Genomic DNA, 26,644 nt, shown 5'->3' on the forward strand with positions numbered 1-26,644 from the left:
TTGCCCTTCATACCCTGACCTCTGCAGGGCTCTGTCCTTGACCTCTTCCCTTCTCTCTGGACATGCACCATCCAGGAGACCTGTCCTCACACAAATCTCAGCAGGCAGCCTCTCCAGGGACACCATGTGAGCAGGACCAAGGCCCTCCGTCTTGCCTGTCTGTGTTCACCCCACAGACATCTGGACCAGTGTGTGGATGTCACCAGGACACAATAGCCCATGTCATCCATGGCGGCTCCATCCTTTGCCGTCTGGACCCAGCCCTTGGCTACCTTGAATTTGCTCACAGCTCACATTGATCTGCGTCTACCTTTAAGCAAATTCCCAGTGTGGCTCTCTGACGCAGCGGGGACCCGGGGCAGCAACTGTCCACCCGCTCTGCTGAGGACGCTTTCCCTGCACGGGTGCATGTCCCCGATCCTGCTGGTCTTCATCAGAGGGTCCTTTCCAAGTGAGGCCTCCTGAACCCCCACTCTGTGTCCTGCCTTCTTCCCATTGTGCGCATGTGTCATCCTGCGTGTGTGCATGGACTCGTCCTCTCTCTGTTGCCCCAGGAGGACAGTGATGGCCTTCCGTCTTGCATCCGGATGCACCACTGGCCACACTCCATCGTTATCTGACTGAATGTCTGGATAATATTTCCTCTCTTCTTTAGCCTGTGAGCAGGTTGGATACTCTTTTCATTTTGGTTTCATAATGTGTCTTCCCATAATTCTGCTCATGTAATTTGTGGAACAAATGGGAGGGGAGAAGGAAGATGGAGGAGGGGGAGGGTGTGGTGGGGCAGCCAGGGAAATCAGAGAAGTGAATCCAAAGGAAAGCAAGGCAATCAGCGGCCGTAAGCATTTAAAAATTCTGGACGTGCCTGGACCCTGGTTGGGACCTGCGCTGTGGAGGCTGGTAGAGGCTGTTGTCCAGGATCTCTGAAAATGGGATCAGTGCACCTGCACCCGGAATGGTTTTGATGGAGCAGTGCCAAACGGAGGAGAAATTAACAAAATCATTCCTTGTCCTGTGAGCCTATCCTCTGCTATGGATTGCTTATTGCTGTGCATGCCTTGAATATTAATGTGCCCTGTGCAGCTTCCAGCCCCAGACGGCTGCTCCAGCCACTGCTGACAAAATGAGGAGCCAATTTCAGGGCCTCAGTAATGGCTTGTCAGACCACAGGATGCTGAGAACAAGGCTTCCTAACTGCATGTCTTTGGCGGTAGCACCAAAGCAGATGTTCAGATCATATTTAAAATTTTAATGGAATAAATTATCTGAAAAATTAATTGAATGAAATGGGTTTCAGAATGCAGATGTCAAAGATTTTAAAATGGCTTTGCAGTTCAGGTCGTCAGAAAACGAAGACCACCTCTTTTCCCGTAGGTAAAATGCACAAGGACTTTGAGTACAGAGGGTGGGATGGAGTGGAGCGCAGAGCGAATTTCTCCCCAAACCTGATGAAACCAAGAACAATGAGCGACACACACAACAGCTCTCAAATTCTTTTCTGAAGGCCCGTGCCCCAACCTGACTCCCGCCTAGCATCCGGCAGCAGTCCCCACGGCTGCAGGGCTCAAACAGGACCACGGTCTTCTTGCCTGCACCCAGACTAAAACCCTAACTGAGAAATGGAATGAACAGAGGAAATTCGCAGGAGTCTCACGATAAGCCTGAACCATGAGTTCTCTGGAGCCTTCTCTGGGGGCCCGTGGCGGCTCTGAGTGGATGGGCTCTGAAGCTTCCTGGCCGCAGGCCTGCCACCACGCTCCCTAGTGATGGTTTGTATCATTGAGTAAGAGCGACACAGCACTGATGCTTTCCCGTCTGTAAAGGGACACAACTTCTTCATTGGCACCCCGACGGGAAGCAACAGCTCAGCACGCTGCAGCCCCCTTGCCATCCCGCTGACCAGCTGCCCCCAGGAAAGAGGCCCCATGGACCTTACTTACGGTCCCCCTGGCACAGCAGAGGCCCCAGTCTGTAGGCTGCAGCAGAGCCTGGGCGGGCTGCATCGGCCACCACGATGCGTGTCACGGGCAAGTGTTCCTTGTAGGACAGCACACCTGTATCGTTGGCCCTGGGGGAGAAAACACCCACTGATGCTGCATGGGGCCAGTGCATGGGCTCAGCCACCAACTGCTTGATGCACGACCCTTACTGGGTTTGCAAGCACAGACGGTGCCCACACCACTGGCCTCAGAGGGGGCAGGTGACAGATTCAAAAGTGGGGTCATCTGGGCACAGCTGAGGTCACATTCCAACCTGATGAAACTGTTCTTCTAAATCTAGTGCTAGCACAGGACTCGCATGAAGTTTTTATGTCTTCTGTGGTATTAGGTGTCCCATGGGGAAGTCACTACATTTGGTGTATTACCTATTAGCAATACAAAATATTCTATACAACATGTAAATACAAACGGTTTTTTGTTCAGAACTTTATTTTCATTATTGTTGCTTTTTTAAAAAAACAACCTTGTTTTTATTTTGTCCCTCCTTACTGATTTTATAATTTTTAAAACTTATTGAAACCAATTTGGGGATAAAATTGGGGGCAATGTTGTCTTAACTGTGGTCCATGAGACCGCGCTTAGACCGCGCTTGGGAAGGTGCTTGGGAAACGTGTCCTCTGCTCACGCCCTGACGGAGCACAGGGGCAGGTGTAGCTCCTGCCCTCCATCCAGGAGAAACGGCGAGGATGCCTGGCTGTCACTGTGCTCTGCAGAGTGAGTGTGCTGTGGAGACACAGCAACATCTCTGGGGATGGTGCGAGGCAGGCTGTGGGCTGGCACCAGCCCCTCCTGGGCAGTCCCGTTTCTCCAGCACCAGAGGGCTGTGCTGAGTTTCTGCAATACCCTCCTGTTATCAGAAGGGACGTCAGTTCTTCTTTTTCTTTTTTGTTAATTTTATTTATTTATTTGACAGAGAGAGAGAGAGATCACAAGTGGGCAGAGAGGGAGGCAGAGAGAGAGGTGTAAGCAAGCTCCCCACCCACCGAGCAGAGAGCCCGATGTGAGGCTCGATCCCAGGATCCTGAGACCACGATCAGAGCCACTTAACCCACTGAACCACCCAGGCACTCCGAGGCATCAGTTCTGTGTGGGTTTCTGATTTATAGACTGTGGAGGCACTGATGAGCAGCTAGTGTCCTGAATCTGCAGGAGCAGGGCCAGCCGTGTGGACCGTCCTTGGCACATCGGCCCATCCTGCCCCTGCAGACTGGGAAGGAAGAGCCGAGTCACCGCGTCAGTCCTTTCTTTGTTTTAAACGGGGCAGATGGGAGGCTGGCATGGCTTACAGCCGCGTGGTGAGTCCGCCAAGCCAAGCACATCTTCTGCTGTCAGTCTTGCAGACGCACAAGCGGATCCTGCGGAGACGGGCACCAGGGACGCAGCTGTGGCTACTCTCCGTGGATCCGTGACATTTTAAGGAACTACTTCGCAGAAACCAGGCCTTTTCATCAAGGGTATAACACTGATGTTTTTAGAGGACTAGGAACACTGAAGACTTATCTTAGTGCATCACAAGTGTGCTGGGGAAGATAGCGATAACGTCTCTGCTCTGTGTTGGTCTGAAAACCATGTTTTTGCTGATCTGATGGAGAGAATCATCTTCACACTGTTGTGCAACTACGTAGGGCTTCCAAGTTCCCATTTTACCAGGTGATCATTGATTTGCCTGCTTAATAGCTGCTCATGATTCTTCTGTGTTCTCTCTTTTCCTTGAAGGGCCTGCTGCAAGCAGACTTAGAAATAGTGCATTTGTCGTGTGTTCTCACCTGCCTGGAGAGTCCAAAACGAAGACTTTACACTTTATTTTTAGCAACTCTAACACTATGGAAATAATACTTATGACTTTCTAAGGAAGCGTACAGTTGTTGCGTTGTGAGGACCTTTTGGTTCTAGTTTCCGTGGTTGGGAAGTTAGAGGGGAGGAGCCGGCCAAGTGCAACATTTAGTAATGGGTTCAACTGACCACAAGATCATTCAGAACAAGGTTTATAACCAAATTTGGAGACTTTTCCAAATAAATGGTGATTTTGACCTTCTTATAAGAATTTTTACTTATCGGGGCGCCTGGGTGGCTCAGTGGGTTAAAGCCTCTGCCTTCAGCTCAGGTCATGATCCCAGGGTCCTGGGATCGAGCCCCGCATCGGGCTCTCTGCTTAGCTGGGAGCCTGCTTCCTCCTCTCTCTCTCTGCCTGCCTCTCTGCCTACTTGTGATCTCTATCTGTCAAATAAATAAATCTTAAAAAAAAAAGAATTTTTACTTATCTAAAAATATGTTATCACTAGCAACTTTCTTGGTTAGTTAAATGTTTTACTGTATCGGCGATATCTCACACATTCAAAGCGGTTGAAACAATCATAGAAAAAAACACAATATACCCATCTAGGTTTGGTAACTGAAGTATTACCAGTGGACACAAAGAAACAAAATTGTAATGAATTGTGGATAAAAGGACTATGTGCACAGAAAATCCAAAGACTCCACAGACTACGCATTAAAGTACAAGATAGCAGTCTAGCTGGGCCACCACGGGACGCAAGGCCAATGATGTGGAAACTGACTGCATTTCTGCACACTGTGACTTGGAAATGAACATGGAATATAAGATGATACTATTCACACGAACAGCAAAGATGTAAAGTCTTTAGGAAATGAACTAATGAAAGGCTCTGCAGGCCTGGACTCTGAACATAAGGGACACATTCGTGAGAAGAGTTAGGGAGCTGGAACACTGGGCATTCCAGGGATGCTGAGTCCCCTGAGGTCACCCAAGGTGCCAGCCCAGCCCTAGCCAGGGCAGTCAAGTGTCATCTGCACCAGACACAGCCACAGCTGTGGGAATGTGAGACCCTGGCACATCCTCCCAAGAGAGACAGAAGAGGAATGACAGACCCGTGGACAGTCTGCTGTCTGCAAAGCTGGAAGCAACTGGAGATCTGGGACAGAAGTGGCCACTGATGGCATTTTGCGTGATCCATGCTGCACCATTAGTGTGATTTCTGGCAGGATGGAAATGCCACAGAGGGAGGATGCAGGAAAGAGAGGGAAGGCTGAGAAGGTTTCCTGGTGATCCTATGGGCAATAGGTAAAAACCAAAGGGGATTAAAATAAAAAACCAACACCCTAGAAACCAGAGAGTAATGGATTAACTAAGAAAACCATAGAATTGATTGTGGGCATAATTACAAGAACAAAAAAGCAAACATTCCTAGCTACTTTAGAAATAATTTTGTAGATCAAAGAAATATGCATCTTGTAAAAAAGCAACACAGCAAATATAACAATTTGCATTAATAATTACAAGATAATATGATAGATTTGAACCAAATATGTGAGTTTTATCAATGAATGTGAATGGATTTAACTGAACTTTTAAAACACAGAAGACTTCAGATTTGGCCCCCAAACTAGATACAATGGCATACTGTAAACCAGAGACACACATGCACACAAAGTGACTCAGAAATGCTGAGAAGGATGACAAGTAAGTCGGGGGCGATCCTGGTGTCACAGCATGGATTGGACTTAGTGCTGGGAATGATAAAGGGGGCATCACAATGCTGAAGTCCGAGGGTGTGAGGCAGACAGAGTCCTTCTAAATGCTTCTACTCTGAAATATCCAAACAATCACCTTGTGAAGAAGCATCTACAGAAAACGCAAGAAGTCAGGTGTAGAAACTCACTAATTGTACAACAACGTAACACGAAAAGGAGAAGGAAATGAGTGGGGATGTACAACACCTGAATAACATAATCAGTGGGGGTAAATTTTATGGGCAATATGCCAAAAGCTACACCCAAATAAAAGAAATACAGCTTCTTCTCAAGCTCAAAAGGGACAGTCACAAACCCAGTCACTGAGTAGACCGCAGAGAAAATGACAGTAAGTTCCTTACAGTAGAAATATTATAAACACACTCTGATCAGATGCAGAATAAAACTGAAAATATTAACATTTTTAAAAGGCTCTTCCATCTGAAAATTTGATTCCTAAATCTGATAAAGACGAAGGTTGATGAAAGCCTTCTAGCTAAAATATTATTAAATGCAATATTAGTAAATAATTCCACACCAAAAAATGCTATAACTTGACCAAGTGGAATTTGTTCCAACTTAAATATTAGGAAGTTCATTAACATTATCTGCTAAATTAAGATATCTAAGGAGAAAAATAATTTGCTTATTTCCATAAATGCTGAAAAAGAAATTAGACAAATGTCAACACACATTTCTAAGAGACATTCAGGAAGATGAGAGTTGATAGATACTTCTTAAAGTGGTTCCATAAGTACAGACGAGGCATCTATTTCATCTCTCTATATATCTACATCTCTGTTCTCAGTGTCTGTGTCACCTAAATACCTTGGTCCTGAAACCAGCAGGTCACCTAATGGGCAGGCTTGGGGACAGACATTCCCACTCAGATCATGAGGCCACAGACTCCACTGCTATCCAACATATACAGTAAAAACATGCCTTCATACCTAAGCAACAACGAGCTAGAGGACTCCGTTTCTGGTACCAAGGGAGAAGATAAAATGATCAAGGACTAAATTTAACAGAAAATGTACTGAATGAGTAGAAGAAAAATTTTCTGAGAGATGTAAAATTGATTTGTGTGTTCCTTTCTCTTGGGTAAGAAAACCCAGCATCATGAATATGTTCCTTCTTGCTAAGTAATACTATGGCATCAATAAATAAAGCATTCTCCTCTATTGCTGTGGGGTATAAATGGGCAAGGATGCTGAGAAGAATTTGGTAATGTCTAGCAAAACTGGTATTCATTGCAGATTGTTTGTAATTTGCCATTAACAACCTACCTGTCTATATACAAGACTGTGTTTGAATAAATTACGGTATATCCACACAATGAAGATCACTATGAAAAAGAACAAAATGTATAAAAATACTGAGAATATGTTACCTTTAGTGAAAAAAGAAGGGGAAAATAATAAACTACCCAAGAATTTACTTATTTTTGCAAACATAAACATAAGAAAGATAAACCAGGAAATAATGAGATTGGCAACCTGTAGTGAAGGGTAATGGAGGGGGAAGTGTGGAGGAGAGAGAAGTGGATTCAGGTACAGAGAGAGTGAAAGAAAGGAGATGGGGATGGATGTGAAAAAGGATGATGGTGATGGTGGAAGTGGAGCCTGATAAAGAGGTAGAGGAGGTAAAGATTGAGAGATGATTTTGGGGATGGGCAAGAAGATGGGGATGGGGGTGGGGATGGAGATGGAGATGAGGATGGTGATGGAGATGGATTTGGGAATGGGGATGGAGGTGGGGATGGAGGTGGAGATGTGGATGGAGGTGGAGGTAAGGATGGAGGTGGGGATGGGGATGGGGGTGGGGATGGAGACGGAGATGAGGATGGTGATGGAGATAGGGATGGAGGTAAGGATGGAGGTGGGGATGGAGGTGAAGATGTGGATGGAGATGGAGATAGGGTTGGAGGTAGGGATGGAGGTAGGGATGGAGGTGGGGAAGGGGATGGGGATATACACAAAGATGAAAACTTTCTTTAGTTTACTTTTAGAACCATCATATTTTCACATACTAAACTAGAACACTTGGAATAAAACAATGCAATAGAGTTAACAAGGATGGGAATAACTTAAAATGAAATACAAGCATAAATGAATGAAACAAATCATAGATAACCATTTATAGCATAACTACACTGAAGGAGGGACAAAGAACTAGTCTGTGACTATTTTTACACTATGTGTACTAAATGATCTACCTGAAGTCAAGAAAGAAAAGGAGGGAAGGAGGGAGGGTTGGAGGAAGGAAGGAAGAAAGGAAGGAAAGAAGGAAAGAAAAGAAAACCCCAAACCTTTAAGGAAATGTTAGCTCTATCAGTAGGCTTCCTCTCTCTTTCTCCTCCACCCCCCACCTCAAGTTATGGGTTAGTGATTCTGATACCACTTTTTGCAAATTCTGAGACTGAAAATAGAAGTACATGCTTTTTAGGAAATGAGAACCAGGCTCCTTGATGTTGGAAAGGGAGTTACAATTATGGAAAGAGGATGGTTAGAATTTATCCCATGGCATTGCACTGGGATTGGTGAGGTCATGCATTCTAAGACATTCCAGTAGTACCGAGCCCACCTAATTCCAAGTACTGATACCCAAGTACTATTTTTTCCTAAAAGGAACCAGATCTTCTTGTACAAATGGCGATTCCAAAGCTGCAGCAGAGAAAGTATGAGTTTGGAATCTCGTATTGTGCCAAAAGGTAAGAAAATGCTCAAAGAATAGACACATATTAAAAGGGCATAGCTTGAAATGACTCCCACTGGTCAAATCTAGAAAAAAATAAGCATAAAATTAAATAATGACAGGAAAGGGTTATAACATAGTGAATTAAGTAAAAATTCAAAAATCCACAATGATATTAATAAATAAATAAATTGTGTGTGTGCATGAGAGAGAGAGAGCTAGAGAGAGAGAGAGAGAGAGATTAGGGCACACGTGAAAATGAAAATGTAGAATGTTACCCTTTGGAAATTTGGTTTTGGAAGATGCTCAGCTATGTTTTCTTCTAAAACGCACTTTTTCATCTTTGATAGTTGATGTGAAATCTGACTGGAATTGGTTTTTGTGTAGTGTGAAATAAAGGTCAAGATTTAATTTATTCATATGGGTATCTAACTGACTCAGCTCTATTAAAAGGACCATCCTTTCTGTACCTGGCTTGTCCCCTCTCCTGTCATGTGACTGTCCATCTGCCTTTGCCCCAATGTCACATTCTCTTTAGATCCAGTAGGAAAGGCCCTCTAGCTTTGTTCTTCTTCAACATGGTCCTGACTCTTTTTGATGTTTTTTTCCATTTAAATCAGAGAACTAGCTTGCCAATTCACGCACACACGCACGCGCGCACACACAAACCCCTCTGAGTTCATTTACAGATTTTTAATCTTTCATTTTACGAATTTCAGCCTAACAAACACATTGCAATCATAGCGTGAGGACGGTTCACTCACGCCTTGTCCCTCTGACGAATGGTGGGCATGCGGGGTGCGTCAGCCCTCTGGAGCTTCAGCTTGGCTTGCTCAGACCACGCATGTCCTTGCCGCCCATGACTGCCCCCAGGCGGAGGGAAGGGAGGTGTCTGGAGCAGGCACGGAGCATCTGGGGGCCCTGGTGGTGTCTGCTACAGCCCACCCCTTGCACTGCACTGATCCCCTGTGACCACATCGGCTCATTTCTGTCTTGTTACTGACTCTTCAGGGCGGTGGCCGGTAGTGTCCCCAGTGGACCAAGCCCTCCGCCCTACTGTTCGCTCTAAGGTCTTAAGTAGCATGTACCAGCTCCCCTCGTACCACCCACTGTGAGCACCCCTCTGCCTTGGGGCGCTGCTGCTGGGTGAGCTGTCCACCTTGAAGCGTCTTGAATATGGCTTTCCTGAGGCTCTGACCTTGGCCTCTCCCCTGCCAGGCTGTGGTTGCTGTGACTGCCATGTCCTGGGTGAGTCAGTGCCAGAGAAGACTAGAGAATTCTCTGGGTGCACGCTGTGCTCTCCACTCCATTTGCATAGAGGCAGCACAGCTCAGCACGTCAGACACAGTCCTCTGCAACTGTGAACAAGGAACTGTCTCCTTTGTCCCCTGGTTCACTGGCGTGAGGTGTCCAGGTGGCCTGTGGTCTGTGGCTCTGGGTTATTGTTGCTCCCAGGGGCTCTAATCCCGTGACTCCACGTTGTGCAGACAGGAAGCAGAGGTTCTACAAGTGGATCTTGGGGTAATATCCAGAAGGATCAGTGATGCTGCATATCCAGAAACATCTTTCACAGTGGGAATGAGTCACAGGGGCCAAAGGGCAGGCATCAGGGGTCAGAAGGCAGGAGGGGGCTCATGCCCTCTGGACAAGCCACCTGGTCTTGCAGCTTTCTGGGGTTTCTCCCTGGTGGACACCCTGTTCGCCACTGATGGGAGACCATATATACACTGGCACCCCCATGTCTCACCCCCACGTCTTGTCCATAGATGGTCTCCAGTTTCCAGTCTTGCTCCTTCCCAGACCCTGACCATCAGAGCCATTCACCCCTGCCCAAGAGGCCTCCTCTGCTCCTACATCATCATGTTAATGGCCCAGGGTCCTGCTCTGAGCCATGCGGCCAGAAACGTCTCCTTACTCTCCCACCCCACAGTATCCCGATTTTGTCTTGATTCCTGAGTGTAACAGACATTCTACAGCCAAATGGATCCCATAGATCAAACTTTGTTCCTTTAGAGGTGATTCTGTGTCCAGGACCCGTGCCCAGAGTAGTGTATAAATGTGGTACCTAAAGCGTTTGAGCTAAGGGGAGTATTTTTAAATTGGGGATACATTTGAAATATGAATCCCAGAGATTTCAAAACCTTTCCACTTTACAAAGAAATAAAAAAAATCAATACGCCATGCAAGTTCTTTAGCCCCAAGTGTAAGGGACCGATTTTCTAATTTCAGATGTTCTATCAACAGGAGACAGCTTTTCCATGTAATATGTGGAGGACCATTTTCACATCTGTGGCACTCCGTAGTCCAGTATTTCCAAAGCGTGTTCTCCGTGTGATATATATGATTTTAAACATAACCTGATTTGACCAGGGATGTGATCACATAATTTTGGACTCCCTCTCCAAGCCGGGGTATGCAAGCCCAGCCCGCTTCCCCAGGCAGCACCCCTCATAAAGCACCATTCCCTGTACCTGTTTGACCAGGGACTGCTTCATGTCACTCGTCTCGGAGGGACATTTCAGAAACTATGTCCTGTCAAGAAGATACCTCTTAAGTGAACTTCGTGAGGCAGGATTCAAAACCGTTAGAAATGATAATGAGGTTGATGTCATATTGAACAAAAAATATTAGTGAGTCCTGTGGATTTATCAGGATAACAGAATATTGGCGGGTGAGATGGTGTGATGTGTGGGTTTCCTCAGCAGTAATCCAGGCAGGGGTGAGCGGGTGGGGCAGCCCACCACCTGAGGCTGGTGGCTGGTGGGGCACCTGGGGCTTGTTATCTGTGATCTGCCCTTTGGGGGGGAGGGTCTGTCCCTGCCCCAGATGAAGATATTAGAAATAAGAAACAAGAAGTGAAGAAAAGAAAGCAAACCAGCAAATCATTGATCTTAATCATTCAGATGAACAGTATCATATTTTATCACCATAGATGTTTTTTACCCTCTCTGGTGTGATTTCCTCCCTCTGACCCCTGGCCTGGCTTATGTAGCATCTCCCCGAACATACACACTCTGAGCAACAGGAAAGCCCGTCTTGTGGACGGAAATCACATGCAATTCACCATTCATCCTGGTCTGCGTCGCAGTTGCAGCGATGCTGAGAGTCAATGCAGTTCCCCGCTAGTCCACAAGCACATGTCTGGGCCTCAGGCATGGAGCCTGCCCAGTAAGTGCGTGTCCCGTGGGTGCTTCCAACCCACCAACTCAGAGGCGTTCCATCTGAAAGACAGGTTTGAGAAAGTGACTGCTGGTTGGCCCCCGAGCTCTGCCTCCCTGAGACGACTCCCTTCCCTCCAAGACCATAACTAAGAAACTGGCAGCCAAGAACAAGTCTGCTCCAGAAAGGAACCCGTTCTTAGCACTGTAACAGGATGGTGTTGCTGGGACACTTCTAACCCAGCTTGGGTTTGTCCGATGACATCAGACTGATAGCACTGAAAATAAACAGAAGCACCCAAATCTCTCCACCATGGCATTAATAATTTTTAATCAGCCAAATTACATGATTTCTTTGAGAACTAGATTAAAAGGTGAGCTGTCCTGAGGGTTGAAACATTGGCAGCTACACTAGAAGCGACACCTGCTGCAGACCTGAGTGCCTGTTGGATGGAAACAACCCGGCACAGACGAGTGGGTGTCCAGAAGTGGGCTCCTTCTCTCTCCTCTCCTCTCCAAGGCTCAGGCTGCGGACTCCCCTCTGAGTCTGGGCTGTGGGCTCCCCTCTGAGTCCTGGGCTGTGGGCTCCTGCGGGCACTGCGTGGGGCCGGTCCCTGCCGAGGCTTGTCTGGGGCATCACTGCGCTGAACAGCCACCTCCACCTCCACCTGTTCACACCTCCACGGGTGAACCCTCTTCCCGGGGCTGAGCGCATCTTCTGTTCTGAAAGCCTAAGCAGCGGCGCCCCCACGGGGCCAGAGCCCACAGCCACCGTGTTACGACTTGGGCCACTGGAGGAGATGGACCACATCTCCACGAGCCCCAGCAGCCACAATCCCTGGGAGGGAGTGATGGGTGAGGGCGCCCTGGGAGGTGCACCCACGGGGCTGGTGGGAGGCGGTGCTGTGTGGATGTTCCTCCGTGCCTGTGAGTGGCTGCATGGCCACCAAGAGACTCTGAGCACCCAGGGTGTGGCAGTGCCGTGCTCCGTCCCTCTCCCTTGACAGATTTGGGTCTCTCCACCCGGGACCGACAGCCGCTCCCAAGAAAATGCGTGGCCACTGCCACCTCCCTGTGCGGCCAGAACAGAGATGTGCAAGACGGCATCTAGGATGAATTACTTCCAAGTTAAATTGATAGTCATTGCTGGGAGGCTGATGGCATTTAAAATATTTAATAGATATTTTGATAACACTTTTAAAATTTTAATTATTTCACCATTGTGCTTTCAAACCAGGGAGAAATGACATCACCGGGCTGCGTCTTGTAAGTGTGTTTTCTATATCCCTCCTCTCTCCCACCAACAGTGACTCTCCAAAGGTTGTCAGAATACCAAGGGCCTCTGGTTGCATTTGCAAGTTGGTAAGTACTGTAGAGACTGCGGGAGCCAGGGAGGTCTGCCTGGGAGAGCCCGACCCTCCAGCGGGAGCCCTTGGCCATCCTTCCTTTCAACCTGCAACTGCTCCTTCTCAGGAGAACTAGCTTTAATCTGAGGCTACATATACTTTCCTGCCATTTTCCTCATGGGTGAAAAGAGGATTGATTTACAAAATTCAAATATGAGCTTGTGTCATAAATGCTGTGTGGTCTCCACACCCTGCATCCACACTGGGAAACTGGGTGCTGAGGAGCCAGTGTGGGGTTTGGTCCCGGGACCCTGAAGGGGGTGCGCAGAGGGCCTGAGAGCATCCCAAGTAGGAACATGCATGGTGGAAGCCATGTCCAGAAAGACATGTGCTTTCATAAAGAGTGAAGCAGTAGATGGTTTGAAAAATCAAGGCCAGAGCACGGGAAGAGCAGTGAGGACAGGGAAGACACAAGAAACAGCACCTCAGTGAGGTAATCGGAAGGAAGAAAGGCACAGCCCAAAGCAGCACTGAGAGGCAGTCTGGGTACGGGGGAGAAAGGGAAGCATCTGCCCCTGGATCAAGCCAGACCTGCACTCCACGCCACCTCCACCTATGCCTCAGCAAGGGAGGTGGGGCTGGCAGGGGCTGGCAGAGGCCACTGACCTGCACACATTGTGAGCACCTACCTTGTGGGTCCCAGAGCCGAGACCTCCTGCAGTGGAACTCCAGCATCTGCTGGCAGTGCCTGGCACGGGCGATGATGGCCCGCAGCTGCTCCAGGCTGGCCTCGTACTGGAACACTGCCCAGTGGGGGTTGTTCTGGTCTGCGCCCTTGACTCTGGTGAGGGCTGAGCTGTTGTGCTGCACGACAGTCCACGGGACGTCTCACGGGTAGAGCAGGAGAGAAAGGAGAGGAGCGTCACTGAGCGGGACACTCAGCACTGCTGGTGGCCTTCTAGTGGGCCGATGCAGAGGCAACGCAAATGGGATTCTGACCCTTAAATCATGGGAGAGAGTGGTCTTCCTGTGATGATGTGTGTCATTTATGCCTGAGCTGATCCTGTCGTGAAAGTGGGTGTTTCTGGATTTTTAGCCAGACAACATTCATGGGAGAGAAAAGACATATAACTGCGTTATTAAATTTCTCTAATAATCTAAAGCAATGCAAGGCAAACAATGGCTTTTCTACTAGAACAATACTCTTTTCTTCACTGGAGAATGAGCCCGACATTGTCAGCAGCCCGTGCTCCTCTCATGTGCTCTGACCTGCGGGCTATGTGCAGAGAGCCCGCAGGTCACTGGGGCATCACATGTCTGCTCCATTCAGACCTGAGAGGAACGCAGAAGTGGCATTCCTGACGCACACCTGACCCTGTTCTGCAGGATGAGATGCCCTGGCCTTGACAGTGACATGAGCCCTGGCCACTTCTGTCTACCTGGGACACCTCTGTCTTCTTGGGATACATCTGTCTACCTGGGGCACATCTCTATGGGGGACACCTCTGTCTACCTGGGACACATCTGTCTATCTGGGACACATTTCTCTACCTGGGATACCTCTGTCTTCCTGGGGGCACTTCTGTCTATCTGGGCACCTCTCTCTACCAGGCACAGTGGCTGGAATATGAATCTTGCATGCTGAATGCTGGTGCACAAGGGGGCATCGATTCTTCTTATCCCCATTGCTGGGACTCTCTCTGTGAGGTCCAGTCACTCAGCATCATCTGTGAGAAGGAATTGGTTAAATTGTTCCTTTTTTGTTGGCATATGTCCAATTAAGGGGTCTAGAAAGAAGCCATATGGACCTGGTTCTGTTGGTTTGCTACTTTGTGTGGCCCCTGTCAATCCTGTGTGTCTGGAATTCCTGCCCGAGCCACATCCACGGCCCGTGGCTGTCGGTGTGCATCAGACGAGGACTTCAGGCCATGGAACAGCTTGACCAAGGAGTCCTATGTGAGCCGCCTGCTGTGTGGCCCGTGGGGGCACATCCCAGAGCTGGAGGGGCTCGTTTCTTCAGGACTTTTGCTGCTTTGAAGCCACAGGAGCCCAGAAGTGAGTGGACTGGGGGTGTGGGTCACCAGCCATGGGCCTCCCCGTTCTCGTGGGGACGGACCTGGGGTTGCTGGGGATGGCTCACACTGGAGTCCACATGTGACAGTGGATCCTGAAGCCCGTGTGACGTGGAATTGTGGGCTGCCCTTTGGACACGGCCGGGGAACAGAGGGGCACATCAGGTTGGTTCCATGTGGGGCTGGAGTCATCTGAACTGAAACCCAACCCTCGCTCTACCATGAGACGCTCCAGTTTCTGACTCGAACGCTTCCTCTGACCTGAGGACACATGAGAGCACGGACGGCAGAGTTCACACAGCAGGTGAACCCAAACCAAGACAGACTGGAGCGCGGCACAGCTGCTGGGCAGGGCCCGCATCCCCAGGAGGAAACTGAGAAACGTAGATGTTTCCAACGTGGAAATCGGCCTCGGAGACCCGAGGGCGTCACGTGGTCCTCACAGGTACCGAGAAGACATCCTGTCTGCATTGAACGTCCTCACGGATGGGAGGCAGCAGCCCGTGCCTCCTTCGTGGTGACGAGTCAGCGGTGCCCAGGAGATGAGGAGCCCACGGCCCGTGGCCCCCCACCCGTGTTCTGTCCTGGGTGGGTCACACAGGCCTCCTTTCCTCACCAGTTGTGTTGGAGACATGTTCCTCTGCTGACAAAGCTGTGAACACATGCTAGGGGAACGGGGGCTTCTGCTCCCACCCCGGCTGCCCTCCAGCTGCTGCCCGCGAGGACCCCCAGGGATGCAGCTTCCCTCTGCTGTCTTCCTGGTCCTCCCTCCCAATAGTCCGATTCCCATTACGATTTTGGCAGATTTTGTGAGCACCACAAACACGTCAGTTTTCTTTCCCCTGAATGAAACATGAGCCTTTGCCCCTGACCCTGTTCTCAGTGATGAGGGACACAGTAACATTGCTGCCCCTGGGAAGGCAGAGACCCAGAGCCCAGGAGAGGGGGTCCCCATGCCGCCTCTCCTGAGACTACTCCCAGGACTCTCAAGGCTCCACTGGCCCCAAGGACGACCCTGGACATCCTCAGAGCCATGATGACTCTCAGCCCAAACATGGACTTTGGGTCCCCGTCTCCTGCTGCACTGTTCCCAGCACAGAGGGGACACATGACTCCCAGGGCCAAGGAGGCGGGGGTAGGTCTGGGGCCCTGCCTCAGTAGCCGCTCTTAGTCTCAAGCACACACACACATGACATGCACACACACACACACACGCCTGCACACATGCATGAGGATGCATCACCGCTCTCCTGGGGTTGAAGCCCGGTCGTCACTCAGACACCATTGTGTCTCCCACAGTCTGGTGTTGGGCCCCCAGGAGCATATGCTGGGCGGACGAGCTGGGACCAGGCCTCCCCCTGAGGCAGCATGTTGTCACCCACCCAGAGCGGCTCCAGGCACAGGGTGCATGGTCTGCCCAGAATGCTAGGGGCAGCAGGGACCGCGTGGCCACTCACTGCCTCAGGCAGAAGACACCCAGAGGAGATGTTTGCCTCAGGCACTAGGGGTCCCCAGACACCGGGCTCAGACTTGCCCTCAGTGTTCGCCGGGCTGAGCAGTCTGTCAGGCACGGACCTGTGTCGGCACCGGCCCTGACGGTCTGGGCAGCTGTGGGAGGGCTTTTGTCCCGCCCGCACACCGTGCTGCATCCCAGCCGCTCCACACCCTCTGGAGGGAGACCTGCCTGGCTCACATTTGAGCAAGTATTTGCTTAAAGGCAGCAACAGCCAGATTTTGTCTTGAGAATTGAGGACCCAGAAAATAAAAAATTTCATGGGAATCGTTTTGAACTATTCAAATATCACCAAAAAAAAAATCTATCCAGAAATGGTTCTCTTCTCAGGGAATTTGCAACAGGTCGTGCTGTCTTCACTTGCTGTGGAAACCAAGCATGAAGCCTGGAGGCTTCCAGCACCCGGGGCGATTCTCTGACCCCCGGAGCCCAGAGCCCGAGGGAGGGGGTGGGGGACTGTGTCCTCCTGCAGAGCTGTCGGTGTCGCGGGAATGCGGGCTGGCCTCGGCTGCTCACACGGCCCCTCCCTCCCGTGTCCATGTTTCCCTCGTCCAGACACCAGCTTTTGCGCTGGGACCGCCGCTCAGCTGGACCACACCTGCGGAAACCTCATTTCCAAACCCAGTCCCATTTGCAGGTTCTGGGGGGACGTGAAATCTGGGGGGACAGTGTCCAGCCTTGTGCACAGAATCTGGATTATCTGAAACTTAACAAGGAAGAACATTTAAAGAGGAGGCAGTCCTGTCTAGAGACGGGAGCTAATGTCCCACCGACAGGCAGAGTCCCGTGGAAGGGACACCTTCCACGGGGTGAGGGCCTCAGGGTGGTGTGGGCCGACAGACGGAGGCGTGGACTCCAGTGTGGACGAGATACGGGGCTGTGGCCGCAGTCAGAGAAACAGACACGGCCGTTCGAGAGCTAGGCCGCCCGTGTCTGAGAGGAAACCAAGAACTCAAAAGCGCACGCTGCCTGTCCACAAGGACTCAGAGGCTGTCACCTGACCTGTAGAATAGTGACAAGGTGAGTCAGGGGCTCAGTTCAGCATCCCACACTTGATTCTGGGTCAGTTCACGATCTCAGGGTCGTGGGATTGCACCTTGCAGCGGGCTCTGTGCTTGGCCAGGGCGGGGGGGGGGGGGTCCTGCTGCAGAGTCTCTCCTCCCCCACACTTGTGCTCTCTGTCTCTCTAAAATAAGTAAAATCTTTAAGAAAAAACAAGTGAAAATGCTTTTGACTTGCACATCCATTAGTTCAATCAGATAAGTCTCAAAAAATCTTTTGCTTTAGGATTTAATAGGCAAAATTGTATTATTAAAAGTTCCACAGAGTACATGCCTGATGATAATGACATAATTATGAATTTTTACTTCTGAGCTTTTAAAAAGATTTATATCAAATACTTTTGTTGAAAAACTACTCTTACAAGGGCACCCTAATAAAGCTGCTAACCAGGTACAGATCTACTTACCAGGCTGTGCTTTCGTGTTTAATAGGAGTTGAAATTGCTGACTCACCTGTCATGTTGCAGAACACGGGGAAGGGCTGCAGGGGTCCACTGCCGTCCGGGTCCACGTAGTATCTCCCCAAGGACTCGCCCCTGTGCTTGTAGGCCTCGCAGGACTGCTCGTAGAGGGCTGGGGAGAACCACCAGTCAGTCACCGGAAATGGGGTGGAAGGAGAGTCCTACACTTCCAAGGAGGAGGTGAGGGAAACCCCACGTTCTGCATCATAGCAAACAGTCACCCCCTGGGAGGAAACGTGACCAAATCTGAAAATGCAGAACGATTGTTGAAAGGCATGTGTGTGATAGGGAATGAAGGAGGGAGAAGAAAATTGTGCAACAATCAGACCTGTACTGCTGGTGAGCCCCTACAGGCAAATACGATTTCCCGGCCCAGAGCAGAATTTGGTGCACTGTCCTGTCACCAGGAACCAGACCACGAGTGTCTGCCCGGATTTCACCTGTTGGCAGACGTTACTGGAACATGTGAACCTTTGTTCCTTGTGAATGTGTCCCCGCACCTCTCCCCTCCCACCCTGATTAAGAGCAGGGGGTGACTGAGCTAGTCAGATCCCCTCTGGCTGTGTCTCAGAGCGACCTCACCATGGGGACCTGCCGGCGCCCCTTCTGCTGGGGAGGACAATGGTGACACCCACTCAGGTGGGTCTGGCGGCTCACTTATCACCCGAGGACGGACAGTTACTCGTAAGAGTCGGACTAGAAACATCAGTCCATTGACGCACAACCACCAGACATCTGCCCTGTCAGGATTCGGGCCTGACGGGGGATGGATGAGAGGAGATAGGGCCGTGGGGGCTCCTCCTTCCGTTGGGCACTGGACTCTGGTTCCAGAACCTTCTCTCCCCTCCCCCACGGGCAACTCAGAGCCAGCATGCAAAGGTGGGGTACCTGGAGCCCTTCTTGATCTTTGTGAGACTGGGTCCTGACCCCACCTACTCCCCGAGGATCAGACCCTGAACTTTCAGTGGGTCACATTCCTAAAACCCAGGCCCTGTTGTAAGAGGAGGGGTGGGGGCGGGGAGAGCACTCACGCTGGCGGCACGTGGCGCCCGTGTAGCCCGTGCCGGAGCAGTTGCAGTGGAAGGCCGTCCAGGTCTGGGAGCATCTGCCGCCATGCTCACAGTGGTTGGGCAAACACCTGGGAGGAGAAGAGGGCTCCATGGGACCCCTGGTCTTCGGGAGACACGGTCTCGCTAGTCGACATGCAGGAACATAGAGGAGTGGACAGCGGCCGCCCCCAGCCCATGATGACCAAGTGACCAGACCCGGGCTGATGAACCCTGACTTATTGGACTGACACGTGTGCTCCCCTGTCCACTGGAGAAGCCCACTTTCTGCCACAGTAGCAACACGTGGGTGATGCATGTGGCTGGGGACCAAAGTCGCTTGCAGAAGCCAACGGTGACACTGTGTCCTGATGGACTGTGGCCACACGGAGCATTTTGAGAGAAAGAATGGAAAACAAGGAGAGACTAGGGAGGGACCAGCCGCTCACAGGGCATCTGTCCCAGCTCACCTACTTCTCCGATTCCTTGTCTGCTTGGTACTTGGAACAAAGGATCAAAGCCTATGTGCATTATATTCCCCCAAGAAAAACAAGTAAATCCGAAAATACTCAAGAAAACTCAGCACCATATACGCACAATGGGTATTTTGCAATCTGTCCAATTAAAATTAGGATGGGACACTTGAAGTTTACTCGCAGGACTTCTATGAATTTTAACTGATCATAGTAGAACTGATTTTTCTGAATATAAACAGCAAATGTCCATTAGAAAATATTCAAACAATCTGGAGAGTTCATAAAGGGAAGAAGAACTCGTGTGAAACCGTGGGACTCAAACTAACCCCAGGTCATGCATGTGCTTGTATGTATACGTAAGCCTATGGCCTGTGATCACACACAATACAGACGTTACAGCAAACTTTTTAAAATGACTCATTAATCTGTCATGAGAACTCCGTGTTGTCTAATTTATGCTTGTACTGGCACTTGTGATCGCTCAGGGAAACCCAGGAACACAGGGACTGTAATTCATTCCGAATGTTGTGTGTATGTCTTTGGCCAGTGCCTGTAGGATGAAGGGGATTCACCAACCAACAGCTGAACTCAGCAGCACCAGCAGCAAAACGAGCAGCGAACCAGATGCGCGGATGACAGATGGGACGGCCCTTGCTGTTTCCACCCTAAAGGAAATGCTTCCAGTTTCTGCAAACTCGAAACTAAATTTCCCGTCTACGGTAAATACACCACTTTCTAATTGACCTGCATTTCACAACCTCTAGGCTGAATCCATTTTTCCTATTTTCAGATGGGGAGATTTGGAGAAAATTTTGGGGTTTTTACTCTTATGAAAAAAAGGGAGAGGCTTGGCTCGTTCATTCCATCAGGACAATCCTGATGTTGCAAGAATTCACCAAGAGCCTGAGAGGCAAATGCCAATGGCAACCTCAGACTGATGAAAATGGCTCAAGATTACAATTATTATTTAAATTCTTTTAAAAGAAAACTGACTATTTAAGCAGAAATAAAACAAGGCCCAGGGAAGGGCTTATAGTGAGAGTCTATAAAATGTTTGGCAGCAAAATCAGGAAAGCTGATGTATAGATTCAAGAAAGTTCTAATCAAATTCCTAGAAGGATTCTTTTTTTTTTTTAAAGATTTTATTTATTTATTTGACAGAGAGAGATCACAGGTAGGCAGAGAGGCGGGCAGAGAGAAAGAGGGAAGCAGGCTCCCTGCTGAGCAGAGCGCCCGATGTGGGGCTCTATACCAGGACCCTGGGATCATGACTTGAGCCGAAGGCAGAGGCTTTAACCCACTGAGCCACCCAGGCGCCCCTCCTAGCAGGATTCTTAAAAGAAATTTCACAAGTCAGTTCCAAAATTCCTATGAAAATTAAAAAATGTAATACAATAAAAAAATTTTGAAAAACAAAAAATTTGGGAGGGCAAAAACATATGATTCCAATAATTATTATAAAGTGACCATAACCACGAACATGTGGAATTGGGAGAAAGATAGATAAACAGATCAAAGAAACTAAATAAGGAGCCGGGACAGAGGCCCACGTATGTCACAGCTGGGTTTCCACGAAAGCACAAAGACAATGAACATGAGGAGGGTCACCTTTCCATCCGACAAGGCTGCATATCTATACATGAAGCAAACTAAAACCCTGCTTACCTTGCACCACCTATTTAAAAGTACTCAAAATTTATCTGATAGAAATTAAATCTAAATTCTAGAATAACCGTAGCAGAAAATCCTCATGACCTCAGATTATTGAAAGACATTTTTAAAAAATTTATTTATTTTCAGTGTAATAGTACTCATTGTTTTTGCACCACACCCAGTGCTCCATGCAATACGTGCCCTCTCTATTACCCTCCACCTGGCTTTTATTTTCTTCAAGTTTTGTTTATGTAAGTAATCTCTGCACCTAGTTTGGGCTAGAATTCATGACCCCGAGATCAGGAATCATAGGCTCCACCAACAGAGCCAGACAGGAGCCCCTCAAGGACTTTATAAGTAAGATATCAAAGGTAGGATACATAAAAAAGAAAAGAAAGGGTAAATTTGACTTTGTGTACAGCAAGATCTTGTGTTCTTCAAAAGATGTCGTTCAGAGAGTAAGAAGACAAAGCTGAGAAAGAGCCTTTATCTGATGAAGGACTCTCAAAACTCAATAAGGAAACAAACACACCGTAAAAAGCATCCAGAGGACTCAAGGGGACGATTCTGCAGGTTAGATGCGGCGAGCTGTGAGACCCAGAGAGAGACACGCGGAGAGGCGTCCGCGTGCCTCTTGTCAGGCTGTGCATGGAAGAGTGACCTGAGCGAGTGGTGGTGGGGACCTGCAGGGACCGGGGTCCCCCTCGTGTTGCTGGGGGGCTGGACGCTGCACCATCACCCTGGGTAAGGGGCTCTGTGCTCCCAAACATAGACCTGTCCTGCACGCTGTCCAGCCAGTCCCCTCTGGTGTTTGCTCAAGGACAGTGGAAGTGGACCTCAGACGGACTAGTGTCTGAGCCTCGCCTGAGCCTCACAGCGGCTTCATGGCCACAGTCCTGACACTGGACGGAACCCAAATGTCCCTCAAGCTGGAAGTGAAGACAGACTGTCCTTCCGGGTCAGCAGGGACCAGAGGCCAACAAGAAATGAGTTCATGCACACGTGTGCGTCCAGCTCTTCCCTGTCGGAGTACAGACGGGTACGAGAGATGCTGTCAAAGTCGACGGGTATCAAAACAGAGCCCCGTCCAGGGGCACTGCATGTAAGGGTGCAGTCGTTCTGTGGCTTTTGTATCCTCTCTGCAGCCTTAGACGGAAGTTCTAGTTTAAGCTCTGACCTCACAACCTGATCTTTCTGTGAACTGGCAAATGTGACAAAGAATCTTTATATTCAGATGACATGTTTCTGTGTTTGTGTTAAAAACCTGCTTTTACTGCAAGCATTTTATGCACAAATTGGTCCCCACTGATTGCTTGTTAAAAGCTGCATATTAGAGAACTTTCCCAAGAGCCGATGTAGCAGTGGACAAGGATGCCGGAACCATGTTCAGCCGCCCCAGGCCCCCTTCCTGCTGGCAGTTGTGCCCCCCTGGGGCCCTTCTGCCAAGTGCAGGTCTGGGGGTGTGGTGAGCCCCACAGGCCAGATGTGCTGGCCGCCTGTGCCCTACATGGGATGTGGCAATTCCCCGAAGGCCTGTTAACCCAGCAATGGGGCTGTAGGTGTACTGGCCACAGTCCCCCTTTGCCAGAGAAGCGTCATTCCCCCCATCATGAGTGGAATGAGCAAGTGGGGAAAGCTCATCTGAGAGAGTGAGTAACTCACTGGTGGCGACGTGTGTTGCTGTTATTATTTTAAGATTTATCTATTTATTTTAGAGAGGAGAGTTGGGGGCAGAGGGAGAAAGACAATCTCCAGCAGGTTCCCCACTGAGTGAGGTGCCTGACGTGGGGCTCAATCCCTCGATCCTGAGGTCATGACCTGAGCTGAAACCAAGAGCTGGACTGAGCTGCCCAGGCGCCCATGTGTCCTGCACGTGACAGTGACTTTTGTGGGGCTCACACTGAACTCTGATTGTTATACAACAAGGACTGAAACAGGACTAAGCTGAGAAGAGACAGAACAGGTGCATGTGAATTTGGACTGAGTTGCTCATGCAAGGGAAGAAGGGGTTTCTCAGCCTGTAGCAATTATCTAAAAATATGCTAGCATTTTCAGGACAAAAGTGCCGGCCAGCCTGTCTCCCCAAATCACCCCCATGTTAGAGCCTGGCTTTCCTGCCTCAGTGACATTGACCTTCTTCCTCCCTTGCCCACTTCTTGCATTTTCCTTATTTCTCCTCCCCAGAGACACCTCTGAGGTCACCCCTGGTCCTCAGGGAGCTTCTCGTCCCTTCCTGGGTCCTAACAACCTGTTCCCGTGGCAGGCCCATCCTCGTAGCCCCTGAGGACCGGGACAGTTTGGCTTCCCCCCCGGAAACCCCACCCTGACCACACCAGGATTCTGGTCTCCTGCACCTGATAACCATGATTCATGCTGTCCAGGAACATGCTATGGACCCTCTCTCTCCATGGGCATCGCAGTGATGTCCACACGGCGTGCTCTGGATGAAGGAGCTTGTGAACACCGGAGAACAGCAGCCAAGAGAAAGCCCCTTCCTCCCAAATTCCGTTGTGCCGAGGAAGGGGTTGTACACAGTTACAAACACAGCCTTCTCACTTTGCTGGACTCCCCGTGAGCAGCAAGGGAAAGCCGTATGAAGGGGATACCAGGACCCGGAGGGAGAGGATGCGCACCCACCTGCGAGAGCCTGCAATCAGCCATCACAGGCCGGAGCACAGGGCGTGTGAGCAGCTCACCTGTCGCGGATGCCGCAGGAGTCTATGTCCAGGCTGCTGAAGTTCCCCAGCACCCCCCGCTGCACAGAGAGCAGGTCCACCTCCTGGGCGTTGATGGAAATGAGCCTCAGACAGCCCTGGAATCCAGCCAGCGAGGCCTCACACTTGGACCCAGAGCCGGAAGGAAGGCACCCTGATGGCTCAGAGGCGGGAATACAGAGAGGGGCGGGGTCAGCACCAGGGCGGGGGTCAGCGTCCGGGGGTGGGTGGCCCGTCCCTGTCTCGGGCTCCCGACATGTGGACCCCCTTGTACTTGTGCTCACTCAGGGCCAGAGACCTCTAGGTTGGCAGGGGCGGGTGACCCTGAAGTGGATTTGGGTGAAGAACAGTTAGCGTCTACGGTTCAGGCTGAACTTGGAGCCGGGTCTTCTCACAACACGCTAGACAGCATTAGCGCCTCCCGAGGTTACACATGGTAAACAAAACAATTTAAATGTACGTGGGTTTAAAATGAGAAATGAAGGAACAGATTGTGTTATTATAAGGGCAAATTATTGAAATCGCAGTGTTGGAAAGAAGGTATTTGGCCGGAAGGGGACGGGGCACCTGCCAGTCATCTGGTAGCAGCGTGCGGCCCCAGGTGTGGGGCGGACAGCCCTCGGGCCTGCTCCAGCTGGCTTGTCCTGAACGCCAGCTTCCGCAGAGTAAGGGACATGGATTGGTTTTCTATGGCAATTGGATTTGTACAGGGCAATTTGGTCAAACATATAATCAAAGATTAATCTTCTGTAAGAACATCTTAGTATCATGAACGTCAGAGTCTGTGTGACAGCAAACACGTCATCCAAACAACGGCCTTGAAGTCTATACCAGGCGTGAGGAAATAGGCCTCTGGTTCTTTCCACGGGTGGACCAGCCCCAACCGTGCACCTACTGGGGGCACGCCTGGGGACTCTGCCCTCAAAGCGCCCAGGAGAGCCGTCTGTGCCCCCTGCCCAAGTACCGCTGTGGGCACTGTTCCCCAGGGACCGGTACCCTGAGCCAGTGAGCCCTCCCAGAGGAGAGCGTAGGTATGGGCTCCCACCCAGTCCCTCAGAGCTCCGTGCCATCAGCTGAATGGAACCACACGGGATTCCACTAGGCAGAGGGGACTGGGCATCCAGAATTGTCTAGCGGGCATAATGGGACAATTTGGAGTTCTCTGCCAGCGGCCACCCAACAAGGAAGTTTTGGTCTGAGGGAGAAGTGGATGGCAAACCCACCGGTAGAATTCTAATGTGGCAAATGGTGCCCTGTCCGCATAGTGGCTGGCTGGGAGCTGCCTAGGGCCAGAAGGACCAGCCTCGCTGATGCTCACCTTTGGGGGCCACCCTAAGCCACTGGGCCTTTCAGAGAAGGCTTGCCAGGGCTTCCTGTGACCCAAGAGCACCTGGGACCAGAGGGACAGCAGGAAAAAGGAAACTGGGGAGTCTCTCTGGAAGGGGGTGATCAAGGCTAAGATTCTCACACATACACCTGGAAAAGGACATTCTAATGACAAGGGTCCTAATAACTCTCACGTGTTAATGTAAATTATGCCTCAGCACGGCTGCTGAGGAAACAGTACAGTCCATCACACCCGCCAAGCTCTTGGGGAATCTACCACACGTGACACAGTAGAAAAAAGTCACATCAGACACAGGACAGGGGCAAGGGAGGTGGAATTTGGGTGGGTGCCAGCTAGTGGGGTCGCAGCCCTGTCACTCACCTCCAAAGTGATAGGAACCATCTGTGTGGGCTTCTAGAGGCAACGCTGTGTGAACCGCCGAAATCCCAACCTCGTCCACCACCACACTCAGCTGGTTCCTCCGGGCTATGAGGGAGACTGAATGCCACTGCCCGTCATTCAGTCCTGCACCTGGGGAATGGAGATCAGCTAGAGACCCCCATGAACCACTGTCCATCATTCAGTCCAGCACTTGGGGAACGGAGATCAGCTAGAGACCTCCGTGGACCACTGCTCATCATTTAGTAAACACCTGGGGAATGGAGATCAGCTAGAGATCCCCATGAATCATTTCCTGTCATTCAGTCCACCACCTGGGGAATGGATATCAGCTAGAGACCTCCGTGAACCACTGTCCATCATTCAGTCGAACACCTAGGGAACAGAGATCAGTGAGAGACCCCCGTGAACCACTGCCTGTCATTTAGTCCAGTACCTGGGAATAGAGTTCAGCTAGGGATCCCCGTAAACCACTGCCCATCATTCAGTCCAGCACCTGGGGAATGGAGATCAGCTAGAGACCCCCGTGAACCACTGCCTGTCATTCAGTCCAGCACATGGGAACTGAGATTAGCTAGAGAACCCTGTGAACCACTGCCTGTCATTCAGTCCAGCACATGGGAACTGAGATCAGCTAGAGACCCCTGTGAACCACAGATCTCATGGTGCTTCAGAGAGTGACATAAACCTCTGAGTCCCACACGAACAGGGACCCGGGGTGGGGGTGGAGGAGCCCAGTCCCTCCAGGGGCCCTGCAACCCCTCTAGTGGACACCTTCCTGCCCCCTCCATGTGATTTACCTTTTGGGGAAAAGAATGGGAGAGTTTCTGTTATCTAAATTCTGGAACAGATGCAAGGAAGTCTGATATTGTTTTTGTTTTGTTTTCCTGCGGCTCATACCCTTCACATAAGGATCAAAGTCTCTGCGGGGACACATCATAATAGCCAACCCCCATCCCCACCATGGCCAAGCCATGGGAAGGGATGTCTGTAGTTCCTGCCCGCTCACCATGAGGTCTGTCTGCAAATACCCTCTGATACGGGGCCAGAAGCTCCCTGGGTTACAGACCTGTCTGTCTCCAGGCTGCTCATGTTAAATGGAGTGCCGCATGGACGGCTGTGACCCTGACCACCCCACCCGGCAAGATCAGGGGGCTTCTGTGGAAGGGATGCTGGGTGGAGGAGGGGCTGAG

The 26,644-nt window shown here is 50.3% G+C and overlaps 1 protein-coding gene across 1 annotated transcript in view; it reads right to left on the minus strand.

The window, feature by feature from the left end:
• LOC123950777 (contactin-associated protein-like 4) overlaps positions 1 to 26,644 on the minus strand; it is a 129,816-nt gene that overhangs the window by 23,427 nt on the left and 79,745 nt on the right. Inside the window, exons 10-17 of the mRNA XM_046019191.1 lie at positions 25,434 to 25,583; positions 23,708 to 23,879; positions 18,868 to 18,974; positions 17,829 to 17,948; positions 16,467 to 16,469; positions 13,419 to 13,616; positions 11,290 to 11,446; positions 1,941 to 2,068 (exon numbers count right to left, since the gene is read on the minus strand). Coding sequence (XP_045875147.1) covers positions 1,941 to 2,068; positions 11,290 to 11,446; positions 13,419 to 13,616; positions 16,467 to 16,469; positions 17,829 to 17,948; positions 18,868 to 18,974; positions 23,708 to 23,879; positions 25,434 to 25,583 — 1,035 coding nt within the window. The remainder of the gene's footprint in view (positions 1 to 1,940; positions 2,069 to 11,289; positions 11,447 to 13,418; positions 13,617 to 16,466; positions 16,470 to 17,828; positions 17,949 to 18,867; positions 18,975 to 23,707; positions 23,880 to 25,433; positions 25,584 to 26,644) is intronic.

This window comes from Meles meles, chromosome 9 (assembly GCF_922984935.1).
Source record: "Meles meles chromosome 9, mMelMel3.1 paternal haplotype, whole genome shotgun sequence".
Lineage (NCBI taxonomy): Eukaryota > Metazoa > Chordata > Mammalia > Carnivora > Mustelidae > Meles > Meles meles.